The sequence below is a fragment of the Liolophura sinensis genome, chromosome 6 (assembly GCF_032854445.1).
Source record: "Liolophura sinensis isolate JHLJ2023 chromosome 6, CUHK_Ljap_v2, whole genome shotgun sequence".
Lineage (NCBI taxonomy): Eukaryota > Metazoa > Mollusca > Polyplacophora > Chitonida > Chitonidae > Liolophura > Liolophura sinensis.
In genome coordinates this window covers 68,782,713-68,805,315 of record NC_088300.1, presented here as the reverse complement: position 1 = coordinate 68,805,315, position 22,603 = coordinate 68,782,713, and the positions used below count along the sequence as shown (strand labels likewise).

At 37.7% G+C, this 22,603-nt stretch overlaps 1 protein-coding gene across 1 annotated transcript; it reads left to right on the top strand.

The window, feature by feature from the left end:
- The first annotated feature begins 292 nt into the window (after positions 1-292).
- Positions 293-20,883, top strand: LOC135467468 (PDZ domain-containing protein 7-like). The gene is made up of 16 exons (XM_064745241.1): positions 293-722; positions 1,251-1,394; positions 2,468-2,642; positions 3,780-3,977; positions 4,422-4,569; positions 5,128-5,206; positions 5,715-6,089; positions 6,596-6,631; positions 8,133-8,207; positions 8,580-8,749; positions 10,975-11,066; positions 12,143-12,306; positions 12,874-13,123; positions 14,561-15,195; positions 15,378-15,478; positions 18,362-20,883. Exons 1-16 carry the CDS (start codon positions 293-295, stop codon positions 18,497-18,499), a joined length of 3,210 nt encoding a protein of 1,069 aa, XP_064601311.1. The 3' UTR covers positions 18,500-20,883.
- Positions 20,884-22,603: the final 1,720 nt, after the last annotated feature.

The following is a 22,603-nucleotide window of genomic DNA, read 5'->3' as shown; positions in this document are numbered from 1 at the left end:
TTTCATATGCAAAATAGTTGAGGAATTAGCATCATTAGAGTAGTTAGGTTAGATACACAAGTATAGATATACATTTTTTATGAGCTGTTGTTTGTTTCTGTTTCAGGTTACTATGTGAATATAGCTAAAAAGTGAATGGAGAAGAACTAACGACAGTCCCGCTAAAACATACCAGAGTCCCACTTAGGCCACACTGAGGTTGTCCTGGATACAAGCATGCTGCACTTTATTACCTGTATTCTTTAGCAACAGTTCTATATAAACAGCACCGGGACAAACTCTGACAAGCAACATGGCCACAGTTTCACAGACAGCTCTAAGTATCGAGAAAAGACGCCGCATTAAGTCCTTCCAGCAACATGCCTGCTACGTCCTGAGTGAGGCAGAGAGAGAGAGGTTGTACAAGGCCCTGAAGGAGTATCAGAAATATCGGCGTGTAGATAAACTGGTTCACAGCCTCAAGGTGCTGCTCAACACACCCGAAAAACAAGATCTGACGCTAAAGATCCGTGAACTGATTCCACCTAGTCACCTGGGGCAGTTTGACCACTGGGTGGGAAAATCTCACCTGGCTAACATCAACCCAGGAGCCCTGCATTACCGCAGCACTGAGAGCATCAGCAAGCCAAGGGTGCTGATGTCCAGCAAATCCTCCACCCTTCCACGGAAACAGACGAGACAGGTGGCTAGCCTCAACAGACACAAGTACTTTCAACATCCAGGTATTAAATTTATTAATCAGTGGTATGGTGATCTATTTGCTAGCCATTCTGTCTGTACATAGATCTGTGTGTCTGTTTGTCTGGTTGCACTGTTTGACAGATAGGCTTATTCGCAATCTTGAAAGCCCAGAATTGATTTCTTAAATGTGGGTGCAATATGTGCCCAATAAAGACAGTATACCCACAAACTGGAACCATACATGTGATTGCCTTGTTCCACATGGCATTCAAGGTTGCTCTGACATGTTTTACACGAAGACCTGTCTGTATGTAACATGTAGAAAAGTTTGTCAGTAACTGCTCAAAGTTCAGTGGTTTACACCAGGCACCCCGATTTCCATAAAACCATAAAAGAACAACAGTAACAACAGTAGAGTGTTAAACAGTGGGTTGATTATTCCACATTTTATTTCTGTGGGTTTTGAAGCGGGGTACAAGATAAATTGTAAACATCTGTAACAAGTATTAATTATGTGTCGTGAATATCGTATTCCAAGATATCAAATTTCTGTTTTCATTTCTTGACAGGAGGAAAACAAGAAGAAGTGGAAGATGTGAGAGTGATAACTATAACCAAGAGCGATGATGAGAGTCTGGGGTTCAGTGTGAGGGGTGGGTCAGAACATGGTCTGGGGATATATGTCAGTGAGGTGGATGAGGACTCTGTGGCAGGTAAGGAACAGAGGTAGATATTAAACCCGACAGTTGAAAAATTCTTGAGTACTTCATTCAACTCTAAACTGGTGAGAAGCTCCTTAGGATTCTCAGGCATTGAGGCCCAATTAAAGGAATATTATTCGGTTTTTGTAAAGTGTTTTGTACATTTTGTGTTGAAAATCTGTATTGGATGACGCCTGTGACGTCTTTTTTTCCAGTATGGAATTTCAACACACATGGACATACAATACCACCCCATATGTACAAAACACTTCACACTGACCTATTTATTAGATCACCTACTCTGTGATCTCTCACCTACTTTCTCTTTTTGTCCGCTTCGGGACCGGTAGATCCAGGATCAATCCTTGGTCGAGTCACACCTAAGACTTTAAAAGAGGAAGTTGTAACTTCCTCGCTTGGCGTTCAGCATGAAGGGGATAGTGCAACGACTGGTTGACCCGTATCAGTATAATGGCTCGGGTGGGGCGGCTTACTTGCCTTCGGTAATTCGTCTCAGTGATGCAGCACTAAATAAAAGAGCGGTGGAAATCCGTCCTGCACAAGGAGGCACATTACACGTGCATGCACCCTAATGATTCCTTCGTCGTCATATGACTGAAAAATTGTTGAGTACGACGTTAAACCCCAAGCACTCACTCACTCACTTTCTCTTTTCGTACAAATAACAATCACAGGTATGCATACAGATTCAGCTGGCCCAGAGAAAGTTTTTCAATCTCAAGGTTCTCATCTGGCAATGCACTCTGAATATTACTTTTGATCTTTGCTTTATTATTTTGCGGAATTTGGAAATTTCCTTATCGGTGCTTATACAGAAATGCGGAGAGCAAATGATAAACACCACAGTGTTCATGAATGCTTTTAGGTCATAAAGTTACATGTATATCCGTTTGCTTCCATATAAGTTGAAAAAATTATGGCTTTGAAGGATCCAATATCACTCCAAGTACCGGGCACTAATAGGGTACAATTTAACTGATTTCATTTGTAGGTATATAATTTAAAAAAAAAGCATTTACACCATGTAGCCATCATTATATACATCAGACTGCTTCTATTTGCAGATTTTGCTGGTGTGCAGCCAGGAGATCAGATACTGGAGGTCAATAACATAGCAATGGATGGTCTACCATCCAGTAGCGCTGTCAAGATGCTGACTGATAACAACCATCTTAAACTGCTGATTAAACGGACGGGGAAAGTACCTGGCTGGAGATACTCATGTGAACAGATCTCATGGTAACTATTGGAGACTTCATGGACCGATTACTCCAAACCATTCAGTATTTAGGATACTGAACTCCTTAGACCGTAGTCCGCTTCGGTAACGGTAGATCCAGGGTAAATCCTGGGTAGAGTCACACCTTTAGACTTTAAAAGAGGAAGTTGTAATTTCCTAGCTTGACGTTCAGCATGAAAGGGATAGTGCAACCACTAGTTGATGTGTATCAGTATAATGGCTTGGGCGGGGCATCTCAGTGAAGCAGCACTAGATAAAAGAGTGATGGAAATGGCTTGGGCGGAACGTCTCAGTGAAGCAGCACTAGATAAAAGAGCGATGGAAATCTGTCCTGCAACAAGGAGACACATTACATGCACTCTAAGGATTCCTTCATCGTCAAAAATGAAATTGTTAAGTACGACCTTAAACCCCAATCAGTCACTCCAAGTACAGAGCAGTAACATGATACAATTTAACTGATTTCATTTATAGGTATACAATAAAAAAAATTCAGGGGCCTCCGTGGCTCAGTTGGTTAGTGAGCTAGCGCAGCGTAATGACCCAGGAGCCTCTCACCAATGCGGTGTACACCAGACAGTACAGTGTTGTGTTGATTCAGTTCTGTCTGTCTTTGTCAGCCTACAGTACATGTGTCACAGCCTGTCTCCAAATTCCAAGCGCCATGATGAAGTTTTATATTAAGTCCTTTATGTTGAACATTGTGGCATGAAGTACAGAAGTAGTGGGGAAATACAACAGGAACTGTCCAATCCTTTGGTTTGTTCATTTTGTTCAAGTAAATGCTGTGAAAGGACTACTTATAAAATTACAGATAAATGCACGTGCATGTCATTTGATCATGTTTCCCTATTATCCTTTAGCTGGTATGTGGCAAAGGTCAGTGTTTTTTTCAGGCACATTGGTTTCTCCAGGCACATTGGTTTCTCCAGGCACATTGGTTTCCTCACCCATTGACCTGACCATTAATTATATTAAGAGAAATAATCGTGTATACAACATTAGAAATAATCAAGATGTCGTCTTCTTTCCTAAATGTCACCTTTTGTCGCGATATATTCTTATGACATATAAAACTGCAAGGAAATTCATATATACATATGATGGTTATTATAAAATTCATTATTGTTACCTAGGTATGATACGGAGCAGCAGAAGATTGTAACAGGGGACATGCAAGAGTATAACTCCCCTGTTTCCAGCCTGGGGCCATTCCTAAACGGGATATCAGAGCGCAGAGTCAATTTGAGTGTGAAGAGGAAGGAACTGAGGGATGGGCTTGGCTTTAACATCCGTGGGGGCAGCGAGTTTGGACTGGGCATCTTCGTCTCCAGGTATAATATACTGTGCCTAACAGTCATGAATTATTCCTGTATCATATCTATGTTTGAATAACAAATGATTTATTATATGTTATATATGGTACATAGGCCTACATACATGTAGTAGGGGTTTTTTTTAATTTGTGTTTTAATCTCTTTATTTTTATTTCATAGTAAGAAACCATATCAAATAACACTTGTTTCTTTATATTTACTGAGCATTAACTCGTTGAAAGTTGTCACCCATTCAAAATGAAATCTGGAATTTAAAAGGAGAGATGCCGCATATGTACACAACACCTCTGAACGACCCACAGTTTATAAGGAAATTTTTTTTTTGTAATTTAATACTTGTAAACATTTGCATCTTGGTCCTCAGAATTAATATTTTTCATCAAAATCATTAAAAAATCTAAGGTATTTGAAACTTTGACACTAATTCCGTTGCTCCGACAGAATTGACAAGGGTGGCCTAGCTCAGCAGAAGGGTGTGAGGGTGGGGGATCAGATCCTCAGCGTGAATGGGACATCATTTGAGGGCCTGACCCACAGTGGGGCTGTCAATTTCCTCAAGACTCAGTCGCAGCTTATTCTGACTGTCAGGGTAAGAGTGGCATTTCATAAAAACCACATTTATATAGTACTTGTAGGTGTTAACATGTGTTCTCTTTTAAAACTGAGATAGTGGTTTGGTTATTTTAATGACATCACCAGATTATAACAAGAACCATGTTCAGCTTTTATTAGAACATTTTACTCTTGCATTTTTCTGTGTATTTTCATGTCTAGTGAACATTTAGGTAGATGTTTTGGGATTTTAACTGAATCAATGCCCCTGTAGCATGGGGCATTCCAAACGTTTTATTGTTTTTTGTTTGATGTCAAACCACAAGAAAATTATTCCTTCTGTTTTTATTTTGAAAATAAATTTTGCTTGTATGTGTGTCAGTCACTGATGGGTGAATGTTAATCTGGTGTTTTTCTTTCATATTTTTTGGGGGTGAATTTTTTGTGATTTAGTGTCATAAAATCGTCACGAAGTAAAAGTCACGGTCCTCAAAAACTTATAATGTTTTTCATAGGATTCAGTTACAAAGCAGGGTATAAAAAAACTTGCTTTTGCAGAACGGTTAAACTTAAATGTTGAATTCATTGGTTGCAGTATATGGGTCGGTTCCCAGTGTTTAAGGAGATGTATGCAGAGTACAAATGGTTAAATGGTTACAAAGGATCAAGGTCAAGTAAGTTCATTATGTGCATGTACAGATATAGTTATAGTTATGTGTTGGAATAGTACCAACATTACTTGTACACAGAGCTATATTTATCAGGAATGACACAGCATTGAGAAATAGTTGTAGAACTTGGTTAAAATATTTATACGACATACTCCATATGACCATATAAAATTTCGTCCATGATTAACTTTTTTTGCCTGATTCTGAGATCTTGATTTTAGAAAGGTGTTTTGAGGTTTGCTTGGAACATAGGACGATATTCTGCTCGAAGATAGAAAGTTTCAGCACCAAAAATAATATTTGGTGACATTTATTTGCCTGTAAAAATGCTCTTTAGGTCATGTAAACCACCATCGTCTGAGTGAAGATTCCTGAGTTTATCATTAAAAAACAAAACAGTCATGATTCTAAAACAACACGTCGTAGTGTACCTGTACACATACATATTTGTCCGAAACCTATGTATAGGTAATGTTAGACTTGTGTCACAAAACTATTCATCAATTTTCAGGGCCTCAGAGTCGTGCTGCCTCATACAGCGAGTTCCCCATGGGGCGTGTGAGGCGGGTGCCGCTGGAGAGTAAGATTGAGGTGTACACCCAGACAGATGACGAGGATTCAAGTCAGTTGAGCCTGGACATCCACACTGAGCAAGTGTTACCTTTACAGACAGAGATCCTCATGCCCAGGGACTCCTCCCAGTTCATCCTCAGACACTCCACACTCAACAACAAACTCAACTCCTCCGGATCCGATCTCGAGGATCTCATCCTTGATGATTTCGAAAATGAAAATGAAAACTCTTTGTACGGAGAGCAAAATTTAGATGTTTCTGTGGCCAGGTCATCAGAGACCGAAAACAACAGGGATGTGTCACTGGACCTAGGTATGATACATGTATATCTCAATACCCTTGTGCTTCAATACACGGCCTCTGTGTCCAAGTTGTTACAGTGTTAGCGCAGCACAATGACTCAGGAGCCTTACACAAATGCTATTTGTTTGATTTATTTTTTTGATTGGTGTTTTACGCCGTACTCAAGAATATTTCACTTATATGACGGCGGCCAGCATTATGGTGGGAGGAAACCGGGCAGACCTCAGGAGAAACCCACAACCACCCGTAGGTTGCTGCAGGACCTTCCCACGTACGGTCGGAGAGGAAGCCAGCATGAGCTGGATTTGAACTCACAGCGACAGCATTGCACAAATGCTATTGCCTTGAGTTGTAGTCCATTTCATCTCATGTTCTGTAACAGAACATATATATATATATTCCATGTTTTCTTCTCCTTATAGGACACATTCAAAATATTATTTTCAATTATCAAGCTATATAAAGATAAACATTTGTTCTGTTTTTTGTAATGAATATTTCTTTATTTTTTTCAGAATTTCCTATTGAGAGAAGGGAGAGAAAACCATCCAGTTAGTATTCATGTTGATATGTGTTTGTATGCAGCATTAAAAAAACACATTCTTATTATGAAATTGTGCATGTAGGTGAACATTAATATTTGCCCCAGTCTGTAGTAAAGAAACAATGAACAACACTTGATTCTGGAAAAAGGATTCTTTTTCAAGTATCGTGTTTGTAGTAAACTATCAGTTCTTGTTCTAGAATCGTGCGATATCTTCTCAAATATAAAAAAAATGTTACATCATAATTAGTGTCAAGGAATGCTCTTTTATACTGGCTTAGCCGCATTATTTCCCTATTTGAAAATAATGCATAGCATGGTTGATCTTTCGTGATGGTGTTACATGAAGTTTTAGTACAACAGTGATAGAGCTTTTAGCGGATGAGAGTTCAGGCGGTTGCACTCTATATATTAAGTGCATACACTGTGTGTGTAAGATTATGGAGAGTGACTCGGTCTATGATTAGTTATGCGGGAAAGTAGATCTGAATTGATTGAAGCTTAGATATAATCTGGAAAAGTCTGATAGTAGATTATACAATTTCTGTAACATTGACAGAACCAAGCCTCGAGGTATCCAAAATGTTCGTGATTAGGATGCCACAAATTAGACCCCCAGTTCATCTTAGTACAAACTTTGTTTTGCTGTTCATATTTGTGTCTAAGAGAATTTTATTTATTTATTTATTTATTTAATTGGTATTTTACACCGTGCTCAAGAATATTTCACTTATACGGCGGCGGCCAGCATTATGGTCTCTATGAGAATTGATGACACCACTATGCCTTTTCTCACATTGATGACACCACTATGCCTTTTCTCACATTGATGACACCACTATGCCTTTTCTCACATTGATGACACCACTATGCCTTTTCTCACATTGATGACACCACTATGCCTTTTCTCACATTGATGACACCACTATGCCTTTTCTCACATTGATGACACCACTATGCCTTTTCTCACACTGGCCACGTTTAGTGTATTTGAAGTGAAGCCATAGAATGAAATTGTTAGAAAATAAGGTTCACATTGATCAGAAACCAAAAGACCCTTCATATATAACATTCTTTTGATCGGTTAGACAAAGGATTGACGTCACAACAAATGTTTAAAGTCGTCTGAAAGGAGAAGGTTGTATGGTCTTCCCTGACAGCTCATTGGGATATTGGAATGTTTTAAAGCCTTATGTGCATGGGTTTGGATCCCAATCTACCTTACACAAATCAGAGGCGGGCTCAGGTGGTACAAGCCGTCGCCCATCACCACTCAAACCACAAACTCACAAGTGCAGATTCTTGAAAAATAATCAACTGCGGAGACAATAGTGTGTGTGTGCACATGTGTGCGGTATTTTAAAGGAAGCTTTGAATGCTTCCAGTTTACCATAATAGTGTAACCAAAATCACAATAAGTCAAATCCTGCACTTCGTTGTGTAATTTCAAATTCAAATCTACTCCAGTTAAGCACACCTTATAACTGTATAAATTTTTCTGTTTGTAGCATCAAGTCGAAAATCTCGAAGCAAGAAAGGATCCACAGGAAAGAAGAAAAGCACAAAACATGAGGACACAGCATGTAAGAGTTGAACTGTGTATTAATCCATGGGTAATACATGTGATAAAGCATCGAGAACATTGAGAAAAATTATTTCAAAGATGATAAACTGATAAGTTCTTGACTGCTTGGTGCTAGTGTTAGGTGTAGTGCCAGGTCTGAGTATCTCCAGTATGTCATTCCAGTTTCTCACACCAAAGTAAAAAAGAAAAAAACCATGTGCTTTTTTCTTTATGCATGTAAAATATAGTGCAGTATTTTAATTTTTTGCTGTGGCTTGTACACTAGATGTGCTGGTATCCACATGCATCTCTGGCTCTATGGTATATACCTATACTATTAATTTACATCCTAAAAAATTTATTTATTGTATTGTTTTTTTATTTTTTGCAGCTTCCTATTCCGGGTCGATCAGAAAAAGAGGAGTATTTGAGAAGTCTTTTGGCTCTCAGATTATGCACCGTGGCTCCATTGGGGGATCCAGTATGATGGAGGTAGAGAACCGTGCCAGATCTACGCTGTCAGAGGATGAGGCTACTGCAGTTATCAGACACATACGCACCGTGAGTACTGTCAGTATCAGACATACATACACACTCTGATCAGATGTGTTCTGTGAGTATACTGTCATTATCAGGCAGAACGTATGTGTATTCTGTAATTATCAGACACATACGCACTGTGAGTACTATCAGTATCAGACATACATACACACTCTGATCAGATGTGTTCTGTGAGTATACTGTCATTACCAGGCAGAACGTATGTGTATTCTGTAATTATCAAACACATACGCACCGTGAGTACTGTCAGTATCAGACATAAATACACACTCTGATCAGATGTGTTCTGTGAGTATACTGTCATTACTAGGCAGAACGTATGTGTATTCTGTAATTATCAGACACATACGCACTGTGAGTACTATCAGTATCAGACATACATACATACTCTGATCAGATGTGTTCTGTGAGTATACTGTCATTATCAGGCAGAACGTATGTGTATTCTGTAATTATCAGACACATATGTTCTGTGGGTATATCGTCATTGTCAGACGGAACTTATGCGTTTTCTGTCATTGTTACATACATTCTGTGAGTATACTGTCATTATCAGACAACGTGTGTGTATTCTGTCATTATCAGACTCATACATTCTGTGTATTTACTGTGATAATCAGACAGAACAAATGTGTATTCTGTCATTTTGAGACACATAAGTTCTGTGAGTATATTATCATTATCAGACAGAACTTAGGTGTATACTGTCATTATCAGACACATACATTCTGTGAGTGTACTGTGATTATTGGATAGAACATGTGTATACTGTCATTATCAGATACGTATGTTCTGTGAGTATACTGTCATTATCGGACACATATACTGTGAGTATACTGTCATTATCAGACACATACATTCTGTGAGTATATTGTCGGACATGTCTGGGTTTATCATACTGTAGTTTGTTCCCACTTTTTCAAAAGCAGCCAATTTTTGTCGGGCAAACCTCTGAATAATTGCCTAATTTGAATCTCAACACCTTAGTATGGAACTTTCTCTGATGTCCCCGTACTGCTTTAACTGTCATTATCAGACCAATCCCGTAAGGAGTCATTATCATAAATATCCGTACTGTATGTACTGAGACAGTACAAACTGTACGTATGGTCATTATCAATCATGTCTGGTCTAATATAGTTTATTGGATGTGCTGCATGCATATCAGTTATCATGCAGAGTTTTGTGACAGATGTCGAACAATGCTTTTTGAATGGTATTCGATAAGTTTGTTGTTTACACAAACATATGTCGGCATTGTGAGCCACAGTTTATGTGAACCAGACGTACACTGTGCTCATGTGACAAAGTTAATTGGTGCGTTAGGCAGGCTGGGTAGTATTGATCTTTCTCAGGTAACAGTAGATGTACAGGTCAGTGGTATATGTAAATACAGACTGCACACGTCACTCTACGTTGTTATGGGTACATGTTTATATTCTCATTTATAGGCAGTGAAAATGTAAAACTCACACAATCAACACTGCATAAACCTTTGTCTGCAATAACTTTATTAGTTATCTTTTTTTTATCTTTTGACAAAATCTTAATAAATGCAGGTAAATGTTGAAATTTCTAAAATGAGTTTTATGGAACATGCTGACATTATTTCTTTATAATCATTTCTTTGCCTTAGTCTTTATAATTCAGAAGCTTTTTGTATTTTATTAAAACATTGTACTATAGCAGCAATAATGAGATTATAGTTCTCTTTGTGGATATGATAAAAAACACATGCGGGTGTGAAGCTTGTGTTACATGCACCATTTACAAGAAAGAGACAACAGCATCATGAAAGTGCCATAAAGCGCAGTGTCTTTTTGGCAACTGATGCATTATCTATTCATATATTATAGACAGTATTAGAGATAGTTTGTCGTCATATGACTGAAAAATTGTATAATGTAAAACCCCAAGCATACATGTGTAGGCAGATGGTACGGTGACATCATGGTATAAGCATTCTATGGGTTAAGGTATGTAAGCTGCATTTGAGGCTGTAGAAAAAACACTTAACCAAACTATGTCTGAAAGAATGAAATGGAGAAATAAACTGGTATGTTTTAATCCTACTTCTGAAGCCTGTGAATTCATGTAGATATCAGCGATTGTAGTCTTTATGAGGTAAAGTATGACCTACAAGTGTTTGAGTCTGACCTACAAGTGTTTGAGTCTGACCTACAAGTGTTTGAGTCTTACGGTTTGCGTCCTTTTCGGTGTTTTAGTACAAAGAGACAAAGGATATAGAGAGACTGGTACAGGTATTACTGGTGATCCTGGACAAGCCAGAGAAAATCCTGCTGTTCACACATATCAGGTAGGTGCTATAAGTGTGTTGTAATCAGCAGTGCTGGATGGACGCAGTTCAATCAAGCTTTTTTAAGTGTGCGTTAGATAGTACACCAGAGATGTGAAAATAGACAGTGTAAATGTACATGTATATGTACTTCCCGAACTTGAGACTTACTACCACTATGGATTGGTCAATATATTGTGACTTGATGGATGGTCATTTCTGGTGTCTTGCACTATGGCATTTCAGTGAGACAGCACTGTAAGATGCCAGACATTGAACCAGACTGTTCCAAGGATAGACCTCTGTGTGGCAGTTGAAATGTTGAAACTGAAAGCAAGTCAATCAACAATATTGCATGTATATGTGAAAATGTTGTCAGCTGGTTGATAACATTTTTACACAGTAAATAAATAAATAAATAAAAAAAAAAAATGTTTGTCTAACTGCCCACCATCATGAGAGTGAAACATTCTTGAGTAAAGCATAGAACAAAATTCAGGTAAATACATAAAATATTCCTGATGTAAATTTGATGGAGTATATTCAACATTAAACATTGGATTTTTTTCTACAGGCAAATTTATGACATAAGAAGCATGAGAAGATGAGTTACAACAGTTTCTTTTCTTTCCATTTGTAATTGGCATAATTTATTTCTACCTGTAGAAGAACTGATCAAATCACACCTATGACACTATTAAAAAAGTAGATCAAAAAGTAGATGGGCTCGAGAACTACACCAGAATTACTGACCTGACTGTTAATGATCTGAGGGGAGAGGGGATGGGGGGGCCTCCGTGGCTCAGTTGGTTAGCGCGCTAGTGCAGCGTAATGACCCAGGAATCTCTCACCAATGCGGTCGCTATGAGTTCAAGTCCAGCTCATGCTGGCTTCCTCTCCGGCTGTACGTGGGAAGGTGTTCCAGCAACCTGCAGATGGTCGTGGGTTTCCCCCCAGGCTCTGCCCGGTTTCCTCCCACCAAATGCTGGCCGCCGTCGTATAAGTGAAATATTCTTGATTACGCCATAAAACACCAATCATATAAATAAATAAAAACTGATGATCTGTATGTGTTGTTGTCATCGATGCTGTTACAGAACGGTGGTACATCCGACAGATATCGGCAGGTTTGACAGTATGGTATCCCGATACGAAGATCAGGCTCGTAATGAGCTGAAAACCAGTTCTGCAAAGTCTTCACCTGTCCGTCACATCAAGGAGGACCCACCTGGCAGAAAAGTCCTTATGGATCCAGTCATGGGTAAACTTTCTCTTGTTATCTGTAAAATCTCCTGAGAATAGAAATGGTTTGAATGATACAAAATTGAGCCAAAAAAAAAAAGGGGTGGAGAAAGGCATATCATAATACAGGTACATGTACACTGCTCATTTTAATGGTCCTGCATTTTAAATATAAATTTGTGCTAAAGAATCCCCAACATTATACCAGGAATAATTAGCTACCTATTAACAGAAAACCATGAAGGATGTACGCTGGTATTGTCCATTTACTTATCTTCATGTCCAAGTTCACACCATGTTTCAATAATTTTGGCCTTTTGCAGGCTTTTGGCCTGAGTTCTAAGTAATAAAATTTTCTATAGATTATACTTTAAATGTGGGTATTTATTATGTCTGATTTTCTTGTTAGATGTTTTTTTTTTTGTTTTTTTTTTCATCTAACTCATTTTATGTTGATTTTCAATATTAGCATTTTTCATATTGAAAACCATCCTGTTTTCAGACTCAACATATTCTTGTCACGACTTGGCTGAAATATTGTGTAATGTTCTAGCCATTCGTTCATCCCATTTATGTGTTTATGCAGACCTCCATGGCAGTTTTCATCTGGAGGAACACGGTCAGTACACCAGCAAGTACAGGACTGCGGAGGCGCGTCAACGCAGCCGTGATACAGCAGACTACAGCAGCGACTCTGATGTCAACAGTCCAGAGACATCAGCCAGACCAGCATCAGCCGCCAGCCCACATAAACAGTCTGATGTCATCTTTGTGAACTCTGGGAGGCGATCACACACGCCATTCTCAAACTACCAGATGAACAGTGCTTACAATGGGTAAGGAATTCATTGTTACGTGACTTAAAAAGTATGCATAACCCTACTTTAGTTATGTGAGGGTTGAGCCTTTGCTGACTGAATGGTCTAGAGTGGATTACTCTGCTTTATGTGAATCCATGAGCCCCAAATTAATGAGTCTCCACCCATGAATCCGGTGTATTTAATATTTGTTTGATTAGTATTTTCACTTTAATATATGTGCCTGGAGTAAACCACTGCCCAGCTGAACCATCAAGAAATGGATTTGAGTGTGATACCTTAATGGCCAGAGGCAGAGCAGTTGAAACCACTGATCTAGCAAAGGCCCATGTAACGTATCCAGTTTATAGTGTGATATAATGTTATGGTAATGGATTTCTGCTGGGCTCTGCCCAGCTTCCTCCCACCATAATGCTGGCCACCATTGTATCAGTGAAATATTCTCGAGTACGGCAGGGCCTCCTTGGTCAAAGTCGTTAGCATGGCAGTGCAGCACAATGACCCATGGGCCTCTTGCAATGCCGTCGCTGTGAGTTCAAGTCCAGCTCATGCTGGCTTCTTCTCCGGTCGTACGTGGAAAGGTCTGACAGAAACCTGCGGATGCTTGTGTGTTTCCCCCGGGCTTTATCCAGTTTCCTCCTACCATAATGATGACCACTGTCGTATAAGTGAAATATTCTTGAGTATGGCATAAATCACCAATCAATAAATAAAATAGATAAACTGAGTATGACATAAAACTCTGGTGAAATAAATAAATTTTCTTGTGATCTGCATGTACAAATCTATGTTAAATACCAGTATTGAAAATAAAACACCAATCAATAAATAAAATAGATAAAGTGAGTATGATATAAAACTCTAATTAAATAAATAAGGAAACAAATTTCCTTGTAAACTGCAAATACAAATACAGGGAATGAAAATAGTGATGTGACCTGGTCCTAATGCAGATGTTATGGGACCCATGCATTTGAATTGAAGTTAGTATACCTAAAAATGACTTAAATGAACATTTTGCCTTAGGGAGAAGCATTTCTTTAAAGGCCAGGAGTTGGAAAACACTGTTTTTGGAGATCATTTTTAATGATGCTTTAGCTTATTTGTTTTAGATGTTTTGAGCCTCATTTTTAAATATTCCTAATCCAATATCTGATATTCCTTCAACCATAAACATAATTCCTTGGTGTTGGTGTAAGTGAAAATTTCTGTATGATGATATGATGATATACAATCAAAATCAAATTAAATGCCAGTGTTTGATAGAAGAAATCTTTTATAAAAAAGTTGTGATAAAAGTTTCAAGTATTGTGTCACTGTAAACACTGTGATATGCAAGACTACTAACCAGTCAGTTGCATTGTAGTTTGTTGCAAAGGTTTACAAATGTCTTGTTGGAGTTGCTACATGTACCAAAAAGGATTCATTCTTTCATTCACTTTTCTCTCTCTTCAGTTTTGATGACCATTTGGACAGTCTCTCTGTGGACTCTGCCTGTAGCTCTGTATCATCTGTGGACAGTGTGCCTGTTGCCTTTGATGACCCTGACCTCCCCCCAGGCTGGTTAAGGTCAACCAGTCAGAGGAAGATAGAGGTGAAGTCTTATGCACTGGTGGAGGAGGGGGAAAACAGCGCTGCTGAAGAATCAGCCTCTGTGACAGCTTCCCGTGATATCAGTCATGTGAACCACCTTCCTGTGGATGGGAGTCCCTCACGGGCAAGCTCCTCACATCAGCAAAGCTCAGAGTCACACAAGAGTCCATCTCACAAGACTCTCTCGCAGCAGAGTCCTTCCCGAGCATCTTCAGAGCGAGCATGGCAGGGCTCCTATGTATCCCCAAGTCGCTCCTCCCTTGCGTCAGAGAGAACGCGCAGCCCTATCCGGTATGTCACCTCCATGATGGGGTCGCCGTCAGGGTCCCCACAGAGACGTGAGATCTCCTCACCCCCTCCTCCCCTTCTCATAGCCACAGTGCCTGCAGAAGGGCCACCAGCACTGGAGTTATCTCCCCTATCTCCACCTGCCACGTTTAAGGATCCTGCCCCGAGATCCAGGGTTATCAGTCTCTCCAAAGCAATCAGCACACTAGGTATACACATTGATTTCTTCTACAGCTTGATGTTAATAGAATTTGTGTTTCTAATCAGGAGGTGATGTACAATAATACATACATTAAACATTATTGTTTTTATAATTAGCAGTCATGGTTATACATGTAAGCCTAAAAAAGCAGTAAAAAATTCTTTAGTCCACAAAATTTCTCATCACAAGGTCTGAGCATCTCTGGGGGTATGGAGAGCAAGTCTCAACCAGAGGTCAAAGTTCAGAAGATCTTCCCTGGAGGGTCGGCAGCTGCGGAAGGTTCACTTCAGGTGAGAATTTAGACATCATTGTCGTTGTCATTATCATTTTTGTCAAAGTTATAGTTATGTCACATGGAACAACTTGTTAAAGCAACATTCACATTACCGAAGTGACAATAAGCCATTATCATTTATTCAGTGACAATACGCCATTATCATTTATTCAGTGACAATGAGCCATTATCATTTATTCAGCGACAATACGCCATTATCCTTTATTCAGTGACAATAAGCCAGTATCATTTATTCATTAGTATATTCATTCTTTTTGTCACTTTGTCAGCTAGTCCATTACAGAACAGTATTCCTGACTTTTGAGGGGGGGAAAGTAGTTCATAACATTGAATTGAAACTTGGTCATGTGATGAGTTAAAGATCGGATAAGTCATCATGAAATTACCCCAAAAGATGTTCTCAGAAGTTTAATTGCCTTGTACACCGGTACAAGTACTTCATGAAACAGCCACATTCATTGTTTTGGAAGGCTAAGAGGCTAAAGAATTGCACCTACATCTACATAAAAATAGGTTTGTGATAACCCTTGTTATTGATAAGAATACATAAGGAAACATATTATAACATGTATTTAACATAAGTTTAATTTTGATTCGTCCGGCCAGCACTTTGCGTGGGGACGTATCATTATCAGAAGAATAGGAAGCAGTGTTTACTACTAATATATATGGTGTGTTGGTTAATCGAAGATGGATAGCCCAGGGAGAAGCTATATAGATCAATACCTCATACACTTCTCAGAGAATTATGCATATTACAAAACCGCTGTGGTGGCCTATATGTTTGGAGCATCCACATCAAAGCTAGGAGACCTGGATTCAAGCCTGGGTCAGGTCATATCAAACACTATGTACTTGTACATGTAACTACCTCTCTTTGGAATCTTAACATCGAATATTTTATAGCCAATGCAGGGCGTCCATAGCAGAGGTGCAATGACCCAGGTGTCTCTCTAGCTTATTCTGTGGGAAGGTCTGGAAGCAACCTGCAAATGGTTGTGGGTATTCCCCAGATTCCACCCACCAGAATGTTGGCCATCCTTGTATAAGTGACATTTCTTGATTGCAGTGTAGAACACAAACCAAATAAATTAGTAAATAAATATAGCCATTTGAAGCCAGATTTAGGTAGCTGATAATGTTGCCAAATTTGATTTAATAAGTGTATAGCATTACAGCTCCTACAAGGTAAAATTGAGATGGTTGGTTAAATGCTCATAAATTTTACACATATTTACTGCTGTGTATATGTATTGTGTTGCTGGAAATCACTACATTTAATAAATGTTAGTAAAAGTAAATGAGGGGGAGCCACAGTGGGGTAACTGGTTTGAAACAGTAAGATCTACCTGTAAGAGCAAACATGTAACATTTCATGTGGACCAGACCTGTATATACTAAGGCAGGCTTGACATGCTTTAGAATCAGCTGAACAAAGCTCAGGATTTTTTACACTTACACTCCAACGTATTAAATTTTTTAATCTTGTCAATCTTTCATGCCTTCATACAAATATGTATTGTGTGAGTCAGTTGGATGTTGTGTATGAAAATAGATTTGATTTTTTCATGAAGTTGACATGGTTAGCAACACAAGCCAGCTTTTGTTTTCAATAAAATGTTTGCCAGATTTTTTTTGCCAGATTTTTCTAATTTTCCTAATTTTAAAGAACACTATTTAATAGATATAATAGATGAAAAGGTATTCTAAAATGAAGAATAGGCCTATGGTTTTAAGGGTGATGCAAAAATTTATGCCAATGAAAAAACATCCCTTTTTGTGGCATATTTTACATTTTTAATAACCCCTCTGTTTTATGCATGTATCAATGATTAGTAATTTGTGGTGATATTGTCATTGATAAACTTAGAGGCAGTGCTGGACCAGCTTAGCACCCCTCCATTAGAGCTCTTAATTCCCCTACCCACACATAGTTGTTTTGGCAGCTATATCGCCAATAGCATCATGAATGTGCGCTACTTTATTATTTCCAGATAGCTTGACCACTGGGCCTTTGAAAAACTTTTGAAGATATCTTTTCTCTCTCCCAAAAGGAAAGCTAAGCATTTTGTTAGTATGTCAGGACATCTCCTAAATTGTGTATTCAGAAAAAAAAGATTTCCAGTATTCTGTACCCACAATCCTTTGCTTGTGGCTATAAATTGTGCTATTCCAACTTTAAATGAACACGGTGTAAAAAAACATCTAGTGACATTAGAGTACCTGCATGTATACACCACTTATATGGTTCATATAAAATCCCACCATAGTATTAAAACATCTCAGTGTATCTCACGCTCTCTAAAAAAATGGTGAGTCTAAGACTCACCATACACAACAGTTCAAACATACTGGGTTTGGCAAAGGTTGTAAATTGAATGATGTGAGTTTGTTGCCTGTTTGATTTGTAGAAGAGTGATGGGTGGTCTACTTGTGTTTCTTTTGCTCCATGTTTCTTTTGTGTCCTTTTTCTTTTTATGACAACTTTGTCTGCTGCACAAATCAATACACAGAAGTGGTTTTGTTATTAGAAACATATTGTTCCCGGGGCAGATATCTCTATCTATAAGTGGGAAGCTAATTTTTACATACGTATATATGAAAAAGAGAAAAACTCCTGTGTAAATGATGCGTAAATATTGCCCATTTCCTGTTTGCTATTCAAGTTTCTGTTGTATATGTGCAAATAATTAATTAAAACCAACTGAAAAAAATCTGAACAAAGTAGACACAATGGTAGAAATTCCAACCGGATCCTGTGATATGGTACCATTTGTATATTATTAAAATTGATTATTAAAAAAAGAAGCAGTTTTTTTTTTTTACAAATTTGTAACAACTTATTAACTTATTCGAGATGCATTATTTGTATTTGCAGGCAGGGGATGTGATGTTGAGCATAGATGGTGAGACCTTACAAGCCGTGACACACGCTCAAGCAGTAGACATCATTCGCAAAGCCTGGAACAACAAATACAAACCTGCCTTGGACATAGAGATACGAGCGACAGATTAATATGCGGAAGGCGTATGGGTAGCAGCTAGATTGTTGCTCGGCTGTAGACAGATTTTCACAGGAGATTTCACAGGAGTGAGGTTTAACCATGCATGTCCATCACCTGTTACATGTTAGTCATGCAAGTCCACTTACACACAGCCGTACAGCAGACATAGCATAAGGGAGGAATATTTGTATAGTGGAACAACCCATTAGTGGATTTAATTCAAGGGTGTGTTTGCTTCTAAGGTTATGCCAAATGGAAATTCACATTGCCCCATTATTAACACGATTGAAGTTAAAGTAGTGAGGTATATAAAGTGTTCTTTGCCTTTTACATACTTGTCCATGTAAAGCAGATGTAGGAATATTTAATTGATGGAGCAATGCATTAGGGAATTTTAATGCGTTTAGTCTGTGTGTGCTTCTAACACTATGCCAAATGGAAATTCACATTGACCCATTGCTGATGCCAGTAGTCAATATATTCAAACCTGTTGGATTTACGTGTAGAAGTGGTACAATGTTTACAGAAGGAATACACATGTTGCATGCTTCTTGTTAAAGAACATTGTCAATGTACGCTTTTACAGCTTGGATGAAGATTATGCAAATTAAGGCAATTTTTGAGGATTTAAAGTGATGGCGCTTCATGTTTGTACAAAATGTAGTGGTTAACTATAGATTTATTTGAAATACATTTGAAATATTGAGCGTGATAGGATCCCTGTTTTATACTGTACGTGCTGACGTAAGGACATGGCTTAGTCATTTGTGGTCACATTGTGATAGGGGTAGATAAGTGAATGTGGTTGTTATGAAGTACATGTAACCTATGGTGTGAAGATGGCGCAGTCAGCTTTTAGTTGTGTGTATTAAAAACAATACAGCAAAAATTCTAGAGAATGGTGGTAATCAACAATGGTTCACTCAAACAATATATCAGTGATATACTCTCATAGCTTAGACACTTGTGTGGATCACTTGATACCTAAATGTCTATAATGTATGAGATAACAGCGTGTTTTATTTACATACCTGCATACACATACATGAGTATTTACATACTCTGAACCCTAAGTCAGCTCACTGACTCAAATGTCCTGATACGTCCTTGGGACACGGCTTGTTAAAAATGCATCCAACTATATGAAAAAAAAATAAATAAATGAATATACTGTCAGCAACATGGGATTAATTTAGCGTGAAGTTCACATTAGTTTGAAAAAAAAATAGAATACTGATTGTATGTCAAAGCTGGTTCTATTATATACTAGTCCCAGGTCAGATTTATACACTTGCTTAATAGTAGTTCTATGGTGTGATGGTCACAGTCGATCATCATGCTTGATTTACTTTACCTGCTATAGTTTAGGGTCTGTTTTATTTTAATCTTTCTGAACAAAGATGTAATGAAAGGCAGGCCTGATAAGATGTACTCCAGTTCACCTGTGGTGAATGACCTTCAGTTTTACCCAGGACTAAACTGCGCGCTTTGCCTGATTCTAAGAGTTCTATTCAGGTTAAATGGTGTTCTGTTGTTTGCTTAGTAGATAGAATGTTATCCTACTGAAAACATGCGAGTTTCAGCTCCAGAAGTAATATTTTATGGTATTTATTTGCCTTTGACCATTCATTTTTTTAAGGTCATTTACTTTTTGTAACGTTTTCAGGTTGGTCACTTAAGAGTGAGTCATGTCCACAGATCTTTATCTCTGTCCAAAAGTGTGTTTTATAGACCAGATTTTAGGTGATATAGATGTACAGTATTTACATTGAGGACGTATGTTATTTATAGTCTGTTCACATTCTTTTATTGAAGTAGTATATAATTAATAAATACATGCACATGAATTTTACACTCATGAGGTGTTTTGTTGAAGAGTATTGTAAGTCTGTTCTGGGCTGGAAATATAGTTTCCCTTCTTTAATTGGGAATAAAACAGTGTGTAAATAGCCATAATTTATGCCAGTTTGTACATCCTGTATAGTCTCTAATCAGTGTTAAAGAACAGATGTGTACATGGAATGTAATGTGCAATACTATGGAGTTTTAAGCGTTGGGTTTTCTTTGTAGTATGTTTTATACATCTAGATTTTGGGGTTGTATTTTTCTACCCTTATCTAATTAGTGTGGGCAGACTATCAAGGCTTTATTTGCAGTTGCACATTTTTTATTGCTTATGTATTAAAAGTGTAAATTCGTGTATAGTGAATCACCTATCATTCCATGGAGAATATGTGTCATTTGATCATGGCATATACACAAGCCAGTACAGGAAGTACTGGGATGAGACATTTACTCTTTTGTCATATTATTTGTTTACATGCCAATCCCACATAGACCTTTACTATATTAAATATTTGTTTTGAGGTTATTTATTTCATTATATTTAATGGACTTTTTTGTGTTGTTCATCTCATACATGTTATTTATTTATTTATTTATTTATTTATTTTCTTATTTGTTTATTCTTATTTATATTTGTGCATTTTCCTTATACATAAGCATCATAGAAAGTGAAATAAATTGTGCAATCCATGCAGCTGTATGAAATACAGCTGTTCATATGAAGAGCATAAATACAGTTTTTCTTTCACTAGCAATGGCTAGCTGATCATAGATGTATATGTAATTTATTCCATGTTCCTTGGTACATTTTCTAGTCATTGTTGTAACAGTTAACACCAGATTGTTGCATAGCAGCAGGTATACATTTTACACTGAGCACCTGTTTAAATCCATCTGAAATGTATTTGGATTTTTTTAGTAAATCTTTCTGTGAACATATCTTAAAGTAAAAGAAAACTGAGATATGAAGTAAGGTTCATCATAAAGACAACTGAAAACTATTGAAATACTTCCAGTTAGTTTTTCTGATTTTTTCGAGAGTGTTGAAAGGCATTCAAATGTTTGAAAATTATGGTGAGTTTTATGAGTCATACTGACGAAATCGAGGAACTTTCAAATCACATAACCGTTTTTCCTGATGTTAACCAGAAGGAAAGAATTTTTGCGAACATTATTTCAGTAATCTTTCACTCATGGGAAACAAAAGAGTTATTCCAACATTCAGTGTGATGGTTAGAGTTTGATAAACTTCCTGTGACGTCAGAGTTATTAACATAGCGTGGTCCATAAAGCCCACCCTAGAAGTCATATGTTTGAGCGCCTTTAACTAAAAGTGTAAAAAAAAAATAAATGAAAGTATTTTTATGCATAGTTTTAAGGGGTCTACTTAGAGATGTTTAGTCTTTTCCTTTAATGGCAAAAAGGTGTACATATGTTAATTACATTAGCTCGGAGTGTTGTGAAGATTTGGTAGCTTTGAAATGAATAAATAAATTTGATAGATAGATGAACTGATGGAAGTAATTTATTTAGCCATTCTGTTGATCGACATATAGGTTACACAAATTGCATTACAGGCTGAATTATATGCCTCTGGCACTTCATTTCAATATTTATCTTCACTTTTATTCAGCTGACATTTAGACATGTAGACCGTTGAGATCGTTAGACTGCAACATGTGGTTTGTCTGGATTTACAATTTATTGCAGTAAAGGTTATACGTCTAATCTCTGTATCATCGGTGTTCTAAGTGTTCAAACATATATGTATGGATAGTAATCTAGTCGTTTTTGTATTGTAGACCCTTTCTATGTGAGGAATAACCTAAGTTGCTTGCTCACCCTTAGCTCTCTATTAATGCCAGGAAGAACAAACTATGTTCCAACAAAGCAACAGAAACCGCGCGAAGCGCTTAAACCTGAGATCACAGATCACAGATCTGTGTTTCCCTTTTGAAATAAAGGTAGTTCTCTCCAAGAAAATCTTTTAAATTTGACAGAAAATCTGTTATCAGAACCATGCTATAAAATTGTTATTACAGCAGATTTTTCTGTTAAATATAGCACACATACTCTAATATTTTAGTATAAAGATTTTATTAGGTTACTAGGATATGATGTTGAATATAACACAGTCTAGCTACACTCAGTCAACACACTTTCTGTTAAAATTAACAGATTATGTTTTGTGTGTACATTTAATCTTGAGTAGGGCTGCAAAGGTAAAACGGGCTATTATGTGGGTAGTATTGTGCAGTGATTATTAAGAT

Excerpts from the sequence above, each read along its gene's own strand:
- LOC135467468 (XM_064745241.1), top strand. The coding sequence starts at position 293 with ATGGCCACAGTTTCACAGACAGCTCTAAGTATCGAGAAAAGACGCCGC. Across the intron at positions 723-1,250 it reads CAAGTACTTTCAACATCCAG|GAGGAAAACAAGAAGAAGTG; the intron begins GTATTAAATTTA and ends ATTTCTTGACAG. Across the intron at positions 13,124-14,560 it reads ATGAACAGTGCTTACAATGG|TTTTGATGACCATTTGGACA; the intron begins GTAAGGAATTCA and ends CTCTCTCTTCAG.